This window comes from Diplodia corticola, assembly GCF_001883845.1.
Source record: "Diplodia corticola strain CBS 112549 chromosome Unknown scaffold12, whole genome shotgun sequence".
Lineage (NCBI taxonomy): Eukaryota > Fungi > Ascomycota > Dothideomycetes > Botryosphaeriales > Botryosphaeriaceae > Diplodia > Diplodia corticola.
This window is the reverse complement of record NW_017971491.1, coordinates 92,019-106,086: the sequence shown is the minus strand read 5'-3', so window position 1 is coordinate 106,086 and position 14,068 is coordinate 92,019. Positions and strand designations below refer to the sequence as shown.

At 58.4% G+C, this 14,068-nt stretch overlaps 2 protein-coding genes across 2 annotated transcripts; one reads left to right on the top strand and one right to left on the bottom strand.

Annotated features, from left to right (window-relative positions):
• Positions 1-1,138: 1,138 nt before the first annotated feature.
• BKCO1_1200029 (ph-response transcription factor pacc rim101) lies at positions 1,139-3,134 on the bottom strand (the record flags this gene model as incomplete). The annotated part of the gene is made up of 3 exons (XM_020270699.1): positions 1,139-2,484; positions 2,566-2,869; positions 2,919-3,134. 3 exons carry the CDS (start codon positions 3,132-3,134, stop codon positions 1,139-1,141), a joined length of 1,866 nt encoding a protein of 621 aa, XP_020132473.1.
• A 7,302-nt stretch (positions 3,135-10,436) lies between these two features.
• BKCO1_1200028 (exo-beta-protein) lies at positions 10,437-13,798 on the top strand (the record flags this gene model as incomplete). Its single annotated transcript, XM_020270698.1, has 6 exons — positions 10,437-10,582; positions 10,815-11,912; positions 11,993-12,135; positions 12,198-12,226; positions 12,275-12,502; positions 12,557-13,798. 6 exons carry the CDS (start codon positions 10,437-10,439, stop codon positions 13,796-13,798), a joined length of 2,886 nt encoding a protein of 961 aa, XP_020132472.1.
• Positions 13,799-14,068: the final 270 nt, after the last annotated feature.

Below are 14,068 nucleotides of genomic sequence, written 5' to 3'. Positions count from 1 at the left end.
TCTCCCCGGATATGATCGCGGCCACTCTCGACTGATGTCGTCGTCAGGAAGAGGTTGTGCTCTCTCCGCCGCGCAGACGACTGGGGGTATGGGTGTGGAAACCTAGGCTCGGATAGGCTCTAGCTCTTTCCGGGGCTTGCTTTGGCCGTGCCGTCGGTCTGGGCAGCGATGTTGCTGGCCGAGCAGGTGACGGCGAGGGCGCACGCTTTGTCGGGTTGGCGAGGCAATATCGAAGGCTGCAGGTGCCAGGCGTTTGTATGCCGGATACCGTAGTGGCGCACCGTCAGCAAGGAGCGTGGTGAATGAGGTGATGAGCTGGCGGCCTTGTGGAACGGCTTGCGGGCGGGCGATGGGTTCTCTGAAGCAGGATCTGGAGATTGTCGGAGAGGTTGCCGGCGCAGTTCCCCAACGGAGGCAAGACGAAATTCGGGACCGAGGTCGGGTCTGACTCGTTGGCCTGGGGGCGTGGGCACGACAGAGGTCGCGCTCGCGGATCGGCAGATGGCACAATGGCGGCAGTTACGATAAAGTCGTGGTCAGAGAAGCACTGCGAGCAATGTCTGGGCGGCCGTGTGGGGTGTGGCGCGATAGCACTGGCACCGGCCTCCCGCGCTCGCTTGCCGCCGATGATGTCAACCCCGGCCAAGCCTCTCTCCCCCGCCAGCGTCGCCCTCCTTCAGCGGAACTCTCGGCACCAGCCTGCAGCGCCCAGCGCTCCGCATCCCGGGCAGTCACCAGACGCATCGAGGCAATCGAGACTTGATAGTGAACAACATGACCTTGCCCATAGATATCTAAGTAGCGCGTATCGAGACTGCGGCAGTCGCAAAGCACAAGCCAGCAATAAAAAATAAAAGCCGCCTCGACACAAGCCTGTCCATAAGAGGCGCACATGAAGATACTCCTGCCAGTCCGCTCCACCCAGTTCCAGCCACTCCTGGTTTGACTCCGGAGAAAAAGAAATACATAGGAAAGGAAAACGAGTGAGGCTCCTCGCTGCACCTGGGCATCGCCTCTGCTCCAGCCGTAGCATGGAGTCCGCAAATCTCATCCACGAGAACTTAGGAAAGGGGCGAATGCGGTTCCATTCCGTACCCGAGCATCATAATACACGTAAACTTTTGGAGCAACGGCGTCCTTAATCGCTGTCTTGCACAGCTCGTAGGACCGGATACAGACTGCGCTCCTCCTCCGACATGCCGGCACCAGCGGGGCCGCCACGTTCTTCCGCGCTCTCCTGCTTGACTGCTGCCGTGTGCTCGTCGTCATACTCGCCGCGCTCAAGCTTGACCTTGATGAACGCGCGCAGCTCCTCGATCATGCGCATGTTCTGCACCCAAGCCTCGTTGTCCTGCTCCGAAGCGCCCTGCTCAGACTGGTGCTCCGAGGCAGCCTCGGACTGCTCACCAGGAGAACGGAGCGACGGATCAAGCGGAGGAGGCGATTGGATAGCGAGCTTGTGGACGTCCTTGCGGAGACCGTCGCGGTCAACCGAGTTGCGTCGTGATGCACTGGGAGTCGAGTCGTTGTCTGAAACGTCCATGGCATCCTCGTCACGCGACGGGCGGGACTTCTGCAGCTGGTTACCCGACCATCTCCTGCGGCCGTCAGAGTCGAAAGGAGCAAGGTTGGGCGCGTTGCTGGTTGCCGGGTAGCTGCCGGCGATGTCCGACATGGCGCTGACGGATGGGAGAGTCGGGTACATCGAGATGTTTGGTCGCGACACGGGAGAGATGGTCTGGCCAGAGTGGACAGAACCGGGAGACTGGCCTGAAGTGTACGACATCACACTCGATGCCGGAGTCAGCGCGGGGGTTTCAGTTGCCGGCGCAGAGAGGGGCGCGAGAGTGGTGGCGTGGGATGACTGAGGCTGCTGGGAGTGACTGCCCGGCGGCGAGTTGCTCGAGCGGTAGTTGAAGCCAGAGTGGAGATAGTGCGTACCCGGCTGAGCGACGCCAGCGGCCGCAGCCTGCTTGGGGTTCTCGTAAATGGTCGACTGGAGCTGCTCAAGAACCTGGTCCACGTCGATGAGGTCGCTCTTGGTCCTGAGATTGGGCATGCTCGGCATGGGAAGCGAGTACTGGTGCGAGGGAGTCGGCCCGTGGCCGGTGGGAGAAACCATGGCGGGCTGCGCGTGGTACTCGGGGCCGCCGTAGCCCGCGAGGAGCGGGAGCTGGCCCTGGATGCCCATGAGGCGCTGGCCAACATCGTAGTAGGTCGTGGGGTCGATCTCGCGGCGCTTGACGCTGCCGAAGAATTCGTTCAGAGCGTCAAAGGTCGCCTTCTTGCGGATTTCGTAGTCGCTCTGGATGTTCTGGTGGTTGACGGCATAATAGACCGGGCCATAGGCCGAGTTGGTCTGCGAGTTGCCGTAGAAGGCGCCGCCAGCGGCGGTGCCGGGGTGGCCATAGGCAGAGTTGCCACCCATGCCATCCTGGTAGAAGCCGCTCGCTGCTCCAGCAAGCGCCTGCAAGTCAGCGACATCTGCCAGACGTATTAGAACCAAGAAACGGAGGGAAAGGGGTCACGGTGCTGCTGGAACATCGCTGCGAGAGATGAACTTACGCTTTCCGGCCTGGCCGGGGTAGCCGCCGCCGCCGTTTCCGTGAGGGTTGCCGCGGTTGGGCTCGGGCGAGCGCAGGAGGACCGAGTCGTCGGCGTGCGTCTTCACGTGCTTCTTCAGATCCTGGGGACGCTTGAAGGCCTTGCCGCAGAAGTCGCACTTGTGCGGCTTCAGCGGGACGTGGACGCGGATGTGCGAGGTGATGTGGTCACGCTTGACGGTCGTGGTGCGGCAGTTGCCCCACTGGCAGGTCAAGTTGAGGTTGTTGGTGCTCTTGCGCCCAACGTGACGCTCGCAAACATGGTCCTGCGACGTGTTAGCTCGGTGGGCGTTGGGGCGCAGGCGGGGTGCGCACGTAGAGGAGCTCCGCGGTGCTGAGGCGTTCGCCGCAGTTCTGCCACTGGCAGGTCAGCGAGTCGCCGCCGCCGGTGGTGGGCGTCGCGGGCGCCTGGGGCTGGACGGGCGTCTGTGCCTGGGCGACGGGCTGCTGGGGCTGCTGCTGGGGGGTGCTCGCCGACTGCGCGGGCGCCTGAGCGGGCGCGGCAGAGGGATTCTCAGCGATGGCCGACATGGCCAAGAACGGTGGTGGTGTTGAGTGGTCGTCGAGTCTTGGCTTGGCGGAAGCACAGAGCGCGTGGGTTGAGCGCTGGGGGAAAAAAGGGCAAAGAGGGGCAGGCGCGGCTGGCGGGAACTTGGAAGAGATGCTAAGGCGGGCGCTCGTCGCGCTCTTGGGCACAGCGGAAATCTGGGAGTTAAGAGTCTCGTGCCGTCGCACGCCGGGCTTGGGAGAGGAGGACTGAGGGCTGGGGCGTGCGGGCGTTTTGAGATTTCTAGGCGTGCCGGGTCAGGCGGGGAGGACTTGGTCCGCTGCTTCTCGGCACAGCTGGGGGCGTTGGCGCAGCGTCGGACCAAGCAGCCCTGCTGGAGCAGGCGCCGGCTAATTATCCATTCGGGCGCCGACGGGCAGCACAGCCCCCTTCTGCGCGCGTTGCGTCGCTTTGCATTACGAGAAGTGGCCGCACCCATGCACCCGTGGGCGCCATGGCTCTTGGCATTCTTGCAACTTGCCTAGCGCGTCGCTCCGCCGGCACGTCGCAGCCTGCATCGCGCCCATTCGCCCACGCGCCCCGTATCAGCTCAAGTCTGTCAGCCCTCACGCCCGCGACTCCATCCCGGCCCCGCGGCCGCCCTCGCCAGCGCCCTGCCAGCGCCCTGCCAGCGCCGTGCCAGCGCCCTCACCGCGCCCGTCGTGCAAGTCAGGTCGGCCGCGCCCGCCGCGACTCAGCGCCTGCAGCCCCAGAACGTGCTCACAAGCGCCCTGCGTCAGCCGTCAGCCGGCTTGTCGCACCACTGCCAGAGTGCTTGTCCCGGCTCGCCCAGCCATTCTGCGGCCCTTGGCGGCGCCAGAGGCAGCTCCAAGACTCGCGGGCGAAGCGGAGCACCGGCCACTGAGCGCAATTACTTGGCCGCTGAGCGCGGAACGCTTGACGTCTTCGCGCCGTCTCGAATATCGCGCAGCCGCTCTTGGCCCAGCGGCCTCCCCCGAGGCCAAATACCAGGGCTCTCCGGCTCCAGCACCTAGCAAGAAGGAGCCCCGGCCGTCCGAGCAGGCCCTCATCTCCCCTTCGTTTACGGCAAGATTGTCCCGCGCTCGTGGCGGGGCCTCAGACGCACTCCTCACGCGTCCTCCATCCCTTTGCCTCCGCGTGCATCCAGCCCTCCACCGTCTTTGTCCAACCTGGAGGAATGCAGAGCATGCAGAGCGCCCTGCATGGCGCCATTTGCCGGATCCACGGCATCGCCTGGCTCCGTCCGCGTGCTGCCCACCTAAGACTGCCTGCCACGCCACGCCACCAGCCAGCCCGATGACTGAGATGGGCGCCCGCAGTAACCGGGCGCCGCTATTGTTGTTTTGCGCGTAGTCAGCACCGGCTGTGCCGTCCTGATCCTGCCCAGCAGCAGCCCAAGCTATAGCGCCAACGCCCTCCGCCGCCGTTGTGTTTGGCGACTATGCCAATCATCATCAGCACCGCCCCTCTCCGGACTGCCGGCCATCCGTAACCAGGGATCTCGGAGCCGGCTCTGCTGATGAGCTGCTTGTCCGCCATCAGCTTGGCACTCCGCGCACCAGCAATAATCGATGCCGATTCACAGTGACCAAGTTCCAGACGGCCTTGGAAGCTGCACTGCGCCTCTGTCACGTACCAAATCTCATGTTGCAGAATGACGCGGCAATTGCAGTGCTTGTGCTGCCGTCAGGTTGGCCGGAAATGACACTGAAAGCAGTTGCTCCTTTTGGCGCCTCCATGTTTCTTCCTTGCCGCGCTGAACTGCTGTGTCGGGAAGCTGCGGGTCCGGGAGCGCAGTCGTCGTCCCAAACAGTCATGGCCGCAAACACGCACCCTCGCCGACTGCGGGGCCTGATCTCGTCCCGGGTCGTCGTCAAAGGTGCAGTTAGTCCTGGTGCCAAGCTATTCTTCACGCCAAGCCCTACGACGTCTCCCACTCCGCCCTTGCGTCAGCCTCACAATGAAAGACATAACGGTCGGAGATCTGCTCGGTTGCGAGTGGATTCCAGCCGTTCGGTTTCAGACAATCCAGGCACCGCCCAATCGCCACGCCCGGGCTTTGTCGCTTGCTTCAGGAATGCCATCCACCCTTCACGCCGGCGCTGCCACCCTTTCTTCAGGGGCTCCGTGCCCTACAGGGCGCTGAACCCGCCTTACCCCATTGAGCGTGTCTAAGTTGTGTATCTGATCTGCGCGCCTCTCGTAACACGGCCATCATACACCCCATCGCATCGCGCTACCGCCCAATCCTCACCAGCAATGAAGACAGGGACAAGATGCAGCAGTGGCAAGGATGAGCGCTGTAAAACTTTGTTCTTCCAGTGGTGCAGCCCGACGCGTTGCGGTGCTGTGGCAATGCCGGATGTGGACAGTGCCGTGCTCAGACTTATCTATACACTTTTAGATAACGAGGAGGCGTAGAACCAGCGCGCCGTTGTTTTATTTCGGGCAACTCGCTCGTATACCTAGCGATTGGCCGGGTGTCAGGGCATTTTGGAGGGACCGCGCGCGGTGGTGCATCTACTATGCTGAAGTGAGAATGCGCGCTCCGGCGCTCCCAGTAGTCCCGCCTCCGCATTCGCAGCCACACCGCTGCTTCCGCTCCGCGCACGTCTCTCAGGAAGGCCCAGTTTCCCCGCGGAGCATCTTTCCCCGATTCCTGCCGTATTGCTAATTTCCTCACCTCAGGTTGCTACCTGAAAGAAGCCGAACGCCCTTGCTGAGACAGGCTGGCTCGACCTGTGCAGTATGGCCCCTTGGTAGGAATCTGGTGATGGTCTGATACTTGTTGCTCATTTTTGTCCGGCTGCAGAAAACCGTGACGATTGGACTGGAAGTCGGGATTCCTGGTCCTGGTTGAGGTGAGTAAGGGAGGCTGACCAGATCCTGGTCGCTTCCCTTGTACTCCCACACGCGGCAGGTGCCGACTTTTGGTGCGACTTCTCCACTTCTTCACAGTGCGAATTGAGAAGTGTGTATGGCGGCGGTCTTCTCGGGGTCTATTGCCTTCGCTGCAGTGAGTTTGACGTCTTCCTCTGTGCGGAGCCTTCTCAGCCATTCTCGTCGATGGCCAGGCATATGTGTTTGCCACTCCAACAAAACAACAAGTCGACATTCCGCTACGATATGTCATGCTTCTTCGAACTCAATCGCCTCGTTCACGCTTCCACAGCGTTGTCTCAGATAACTTCCCATGACACCATCTTGCTGTCAAGCCCCAGATGACAGATGACAGATGACAGGCTTGTCTACGACAAGCTTCACCAACAACTCTTCTTTGCCGCTCGCAGGCGGCTCGGCCCACCCTGCAAGACAACCAAGAGCAACCGCGTTCTAGGCTCCAAGGTGCCGTGGACCGACACCTGTCGCCTCCCGCCCGTCCTATTCCCGGTAATTCTGCTTCACCCGAGACGCCGAACAACCGCTCATCCACGCCGTGTGAGACCGGCTTCTGCCACGACCACCTATCGGTGTCTCGATGTAAGACTCTTGCCTCGTACCGACTGCAGTTGCCGCCGGCCGTTGCCGCTGGGCACAGCCGCGCGTCTGACGCGCATGAAGCCGGTGTGACCAGTCTCAGAGACGGATGCAGCGCTGCAAAGTAAAGCGCATGGTTGTTGAATGCGTGCGTTGCTCTGCATGGCGGGCGGGGTGATAGCATCACCGCGTGGGCGGGCTCGGGTCTGGGCTGGCTGGCTGCTGTTCGAGGGCCCAGCGATGCCCACTTCCTGTTGCTTGGAGGAGCGCCTGCATACTCGATCCTCACAGCTTGGACCTTCACGTTCTGAAGGAGAGGGACATCGGCGGGCGAGTGCTCGAGAGTGGTTGAAGCGGAGCGCCAAGGATGGAACTCCGCCGGTCGCGCTGTTCAGCCGTCCAAGGCATCCCTCGGCGCTGAGATTTCAACACACAACACCGTCCAAACAAGAGAGTCAATAGCTTCCCATCAGAGCCCTCTCAAGGCCAAAATCAGTCATATACTATGTCGTAACATGATTACCCTCAATTCAATACTCGTCCCTAAACCAAACCATCACCTCATCTCGCAGCCATGATCATGCGGAGTACCAGCGCGCAACAACTGTCCGAATAGATCTGTGGCCGGACATATCATCCAACATCCCATCTAAGCCGACCTCCTTGGTTGATGTTTCCGTTCCGGCAATAATATACATAATCCAGTTCTTCCCGCTGTACGGTCGATCCGGACCGGTGGACCAGCAAACCCCCAAACCTCTACGGCAGCCCCGTCCACCTTGCCATCATCTCAGCACAGGAAGTCCCTTATCAGCCCTTTATTCCCGTTCAGGCGGCTACCACCACCATTGCCGGTACACGTCGAGCTATGGACCGGGCGGCGTCGACGGTTCTGGCGGCGAAGCTATATTGGACGACCGGCGCAACAGCTGATGGTGTTTGCTGGATGATGCTTGCATCGCAAGAAAGGCCAGGACACCCGGATTGATTTCATACGCGCCCACATGGAGTCGCGAGACAGTGGTTGATGAGATGGAGTAACCGTCGCTCCGCTGCTGCCGTGTGGTCCGCTGCCCCGCGTCACTTCTTTGGTGGCGTTGATACCTGAGCTAGCTGGTTGGGCGACTAGGCTGGTTGCCGTGAGAAAAGTGAGGTGGACTTCGCAGGCGCCATTGTGGTATGCCAGCAGGTGAGCTCGGTGATTATTTGGCCGAGAACTTTAACGTCGTTACGACCAGCCAGCAGGAGAATCCGAATGGATCGTGGTGCGTAAAGACCATGACACTGCCCCCAAAAATGCATCGCTCGAAGCGCCAACGGTAGCGCCCACACCAACGGACAAGAATCCCTCCGCAGCCGCACCTACTACCGAAACACCATCAAGATCAGAGTCCTCGAAGCACATCACCGTTGACAATCCAAATCTCTGGGGCGCAGCCATAAATCCGGCCAAGGTTGAGCACCACACTAGTCGAATCCATCTGCTTCCGACATTTCGGACTTCACATGCCTCCAATACCTGACATGTCAGAATATTACAACATCGATCCACGACCCATGGCCAGTCATATGGCTAGACACCTCAGATAGTGTCCGCCTAGTCATGTTGAAAGAGTATCGGGCCCTCACGTCTTACGACGACATTAACGAACACGAGTACGGCCAATCAGCCGATAAACTCTTCAAATTCGAGCCCGGCGACCCGGAAATACCAAAGGACAGTGTTCTTAGGACAGAAGGACCTCGCATCTCATGACCAGGAAAGACGCTAGGGATGTGTCGAAATCCGACCGAAAGGTGGATCGAGATTCCAGAAGTATTGAAGAAAGAAGAAGCACCGTCCCTGAGAACATGGCACGGTGACGTCAAGAAGGCCGTCGCCATCCTGAATACCGCTATCACTGAGTCTCAACTGGTTCGGAATATCCATGAGTACGCGGAACGGAACATGAACTGCCCCAACGGCGTGGAGAAGTTTATCGAGGGTAGTGGCTGGAATGGATTGTCGACGAAAAGTCGAAAACCATCCGGGATATCGAGAACCTGGATGACGTATTCCCGCAAACACGTCCGGAGGAGAAACACAAAATGCAGACAATGATCGACGAGTTTCGAGACTACTTCTTGGAGGTCTGTATCATAAAGGCAAGTGAGGTGGAGCAGATCGTCCCAAGTGAGGAAATTTGGGACAAGATCGCAGCAAAGAACAAATGTCAGACCTTCTTTGGAGGTGACTGATGAATTTATACTTGACTGAATATTAACGATGGAGGCTGTGGGAATGTGACGGCCGTTGATGGTCGCTTGATCTTGGACGTGCGCGCCTGAAGTGTGACTTGATGGTGTTGATGTGGGATTACCGCGGGGCAAAAGTGCACTAAGCGAATCTGGCCTTGCCTTCCTGGTTGCCCCCAACCTTCCACGATTTGGTTCATTCCCCACTATCGAACCCCACCCCCAGCAATAGAGTGCCTTAAACGGCTCGAGACCGTAGTCGATGCTGATAAGGAAATCGCCGGCTGCAATCCGCCTCATTGCTTTAATAGATCTGTCTAGGACCCCTTTCAGTGGGATATCAACAGAAAGGCAGCTTGTAACAAACCTCCAACTCAACAATTCGCCGGCTGTTTGACGTCGGCCGTTTTTTTACCGACACGATTCCGCTGTATGTCGGGTTCGCTCGAATTGGTCAAGCCGGATTGTAGAGCTTACCCGATCAGGAAACTGACCTCTCAGCGGAATAGTGTGGGGTCCATATCACCATATTTCTTACTTCTAGCAGGGCCCATAACTACCAGATGTTTCTCTAGCAACAGATCAATACCCAGCTTCCCAACGTACGAGCACTTTTAATGATGACTTATCGCGAACCACTGATAGTCCATGCTCAGCTCAGTAGAGGACTTGGTTTTTCGCCAACGATGCCTATTTATAAATCTATTTCTATCTTGGCGATCTATCGCTACTTTCCTTTTTTTTTTTTAAAAAAAAAAAACCCCCCCCTGTTCATAAGATATTGCAAGATTAGACCCTACCAAAGGTTGTGAGAAGAGTTATTAAACCAATGCGGCAACCCGGATATTCTGCTCTCATCATTGATGATTTTATCAACACGCCAATACTTTGAAAAGATACAGAATGGCTGAAACTGAAATCTGCAGTCATGAATGCGTACCATAAAAACGACTGAGCTCAACTGGAGCTCCATTTCCTTTCCAACCACTACTCCATCTGCCTTCTCTCGTGCACCATCACGCAACAACGAATACCCACTGCGCGCGATAGCGGCCCAAGTAAGAGAAGACTGTCTCACTAAAACACCTGGAAAGGGTCTCGGGGCTTTCTATTTCGGATCGCTCGGATGTCGAGCGCCACACAAGCCAAGAGCCAGAACCAAGCCGGGCCGTCATGGGCCAGAACTTCCCAGCCTGGATGCGGCTCTATGGAGATCACAAACCCCTTCCGTGTTCCCGCACTACGGCGGCTAAGAGCAGCCGGTCCAATGAAGGCATGCAAACTAAGCGAGGCAAGGGATGCTCGGAGAGGGAAGCGCTGCTTTACCCTTCCGCTTCCAACCTCTTTGTATCCACGTGGACTTCCCGCGCGCAAACGCATTTGGTACATGTGTCCCTTGCCAATTCCAGGTAAGAAGAAGGAAAAAAACAATAAAACCACGCCGGAAAAGCGGTCGTCGTCGCCGTCTGCAACCGGAACGTCCTTGCGACAGCCTTTAAATGTTGTGACGATGCATTCTTCCGCACGGACAATACCTGTTCATATTACTGCAGCGGGCGCATCCTCTGCTTGATCTTCCGACCGTACCGGCGATGAGGGGACTTGTTGCAGCGCTGTTGGCTTCCGTGACGCCGGCCGTTGCCGCCGCCGTCGTTCCAGCTGGGAACCTGATCCGTCGACAGTGGGAGAGCGATGCTACTGTTGCTTTGCCTGCCTCTTCTTCAGTACTTGATACGTTGTATGTATGATTTTTATTCCTGTCCTCGCCAAAAGTCACGTCATCATCTTTCCATTGCTGCGTCCAGATACGAGAGCTTTTCTCAAATACCATCTCTTATCAATCATCATTAAACGCATCGCTCTTGCGTTGCACAACTTCCCAGCCCATGGAAGTTACTTCCAAAGCAAAAGTTCTTATTCACGCCTGCATATCTTGATAAAAAAAATGTTCAAACATTCATCCTCTCCAGGTCCACCTCTTCTTCCTACGCCGAAGATCCGCCCTCTTCTTCCTACACCGATGAACCGCCCTCTTACTCCTACACCGAAGAGCCGTCTTCATCCTCCACCGACGAAATATCCTCCCCCTACACCGACGAACTTATCTCTTCCACCTCCACCGAAGAACTACCCTCTTCTTCCTACACCGAAGAACCGCTCTCTTCCACTTCCACCGAAGAACTTCCCTCTTCCACCTCCACCTCAGAACCATCGTCCCCACCCTCTTCCGCCGCCGCCGCCGACGACCTCTGGCCGCCCTCCCCATCCACCTCGACAACCTCCTCATCAGCCCCCCCGGACACCCCCAACGACGCCCCCACCTGCTCCCCACTCACCCCGACCTACCCCTCCACCTGGTGGTACGCCGACCACCTCTCCACCCCCCCGGACAGCAGCAGCGGCGGCACATCCCCCTTCCTCTCCACCCCCCTCAACGCCAGCTACCCCATCCACCGCAACGTCGTCCTCAGCTACGGCGCCGACCCCACCGGCACCCGCCCTTCCTCGTCCGCCATCCAAGCCGCCCTCGACGACGGGGGCACCATCCACTTCGACGGTAGCGGTAGTAGCAGCTACTCGTTCCCCTACCCCAACCTGCGCAACACGACCGGCCGCGGCCCGTCCTTCGGCAGCACCCTCACGCCGGCCGTCGTGTACGTCCCGCCCGGGCGCTACCTGCTCGACGCGCCGCTGCAGCTGTGGGTCGGGACGGTGCTGGTGGGCGATGCGGTGGAGCCGCCGGTGCTGGTCGTGGCGGCGGATTTCGGTGCTGCGGCGGAGGCGGCGGGGATGACCACCACCGAGGACGTGAAGGATAGGGATGAGGACGGCGGGGATGAGGAAGAGATTGGAGAGGGAGGACCGCTGTACGTGATTCGCGGCAAGGAACCGGGATTGCCGGCGACGGATGGGTTTTTCGTGGGGTTAAGGGACGTGGTTGTGGATTCGAGGGGGTATGCGGGAGAGGTGGAGGAGTTGGTGTTGGTGGAGTGGACGGTGAGTCAGGGGACGCAGTTGGCTGGGGTGAGGTTTGAGATGCCCAAGGGGGGAAGGCATGTTGGGATGAGGTGTGTTTTGACTCTTCTTTTCCCTTTTATGTGGTCCCTGGGTAGACCATCGGTCAGGCTGACTTTATTCCTTGATGAAGTACGAAGCTTGACTACAACAGCAACATCATCTTGAACGATCTTTCGTTCAATGGTGGTGCCGTAGGGATGGACTTGAGCGGACAGCAGTGGCTGGTCAAGTCGGTGACTTTCAATGGGTGTGGGATTGGAGCCATCGTGGATTGTAAGTGACCTATGGATGCTGGGGGCCCTGAGCAACATTTGAGCTGACGGGGGCCATGCTAGGTTATGACTGTGTTTTCCTTGATATCAACGTATGTGCTTCACTGAACTCAGATGGACTTCTCTGACTTGCTCTTAAGTGCATCGGAGTCGGCATTTGCCTCGATGGAAGCCAGACGTCAGGGAGCCTCACGGTTATCGACAGCTATACTGCCAACTCAGGCACGTTTGTGTCCAGCTACGCGTCGGTAGATGGCAATAACCAGCTCGTCCTCGAGAACATCCAAAGCGACGGCGACACTGTCACCTTAAGCGGCGACGTTGCCGTAAGGGGAAATGTGCCATTTACCTGGATTCGCGGTCAAGTTGTGAGTGGCCTCATTCTTGCTCGTCGGAGACCTACCCAGTTGACTGGTGAGCAGTACACGCAGGGCAACCCTTATCCCTCACACCAGCAAGGTGCCTTGGTCTATACGCCTCGCTCCTCCACCCTGACCAGCAGTCGCAACTACTTTGTGATGAGGCCACCGACATACCGCGAGTACGATAGCTCGCAGGTCCTCAATATCAAGACTGTCCCGGAATACCTCGTGTACGGCGACGGCTATACCGACGACACGGACTCCATCAATGCAATCCTGACGCAGTATGCCGGATGTAAGGTCATATACATTCCCGCAGGCACTTACGTCGTCAGCAACACGATCTTTGTGCCGGGCGGGACTCGCATCTACGGCGACGCCTACGCCTCCGTCATCAGCGCCAAGGGCGCCACCTTCTCCAACCCCAACATCCCCATACCGATGGTCCAGGTCGGGGCACCGGGCGAAGTCGGCGTGGCGCAGATTGTCGACATGATGTTCTCCGTCGCCGAGGTGCTGCCAGGCTGCAAGCTCGTCGAGGTGAACATGGCGGGCGATCAGTTCGGTGATGTCGCACTGATCAACTCGCACATGCGCGTCGGCGGCGCCGCCGGGTCGGCCGTTGAATACGACTGCGAAGACGATTCGCCGTGCCGGGCCGCATGGGGCTTAGTCCACCTAACGGCGTGGTCGAGCGCGTACGTCGAGAACATGTGGGGCTGGACGGCGGACCACGACTTGGACAGAGTATACACCCAGAACGTTGCTACGGGCAGGGGGTTGTTGGTCGAGGCAACCAAAGGTACGTGGCTTGTCGGCACGTCGATGGAGCACAACACGCTCTACCAGTACAACTTCAACGGCGCCGAGAACGTCTTCGCTGCGATGCAACAGTCGGAGACGCCGTATTGGCAGGGGGTGGATTCCGGGACCGTCGCACCTTATCCGTGGACGGATGCATTGCAGGCCAGCGATCCGGACTTTTCGCACTGCGATGCCTCCAGTGGAGGGTATTGTGGAGCGGCCTTGTTCGAGAGGATCGCGCAGAGCAAGAGCCTTTTCTTGTATGGCGGCTGCCTTTGGACTTTTTTCACTGGTGGAAACGAAAGCGAGAAATGCGACTACGATTGCCAGCAGGAGGCGATTGACATAGATAACGCTTCGAGCGGTATCTATCTATACGGCACAAACGTGCATAAAGTGACGAATATGGTTAGGAGCGGGGGATGGAGCATTGCGGGTCAGAGCATGAACAAAGGCGGCTGGGGTGGCGTGGTTGCGGCTTACCTGTACAACTCTTGAGTCAATATTTCGGTTGTGAAATTTTGTTGGGATTAGTAACATTGCGGATCTGCCTTTTGCTTTCTTGACCACCATACCGCCCCAAATTGCAGCCGCTGTCTCATGCCGAAAAGCGGAGGAGACGAAGTGAAGAGAAAAGTGACGTGGTGCCAGTCCGTGGTCATTGCTGGCCCGTTGGTGCCAGGTACCAATTCGGAAAGGTGCGTGACTGCAAGTTACTCCACACCTTTTTGTCCCCGGCGAGACACTACGGGCGTAGAGAGCGTAGGG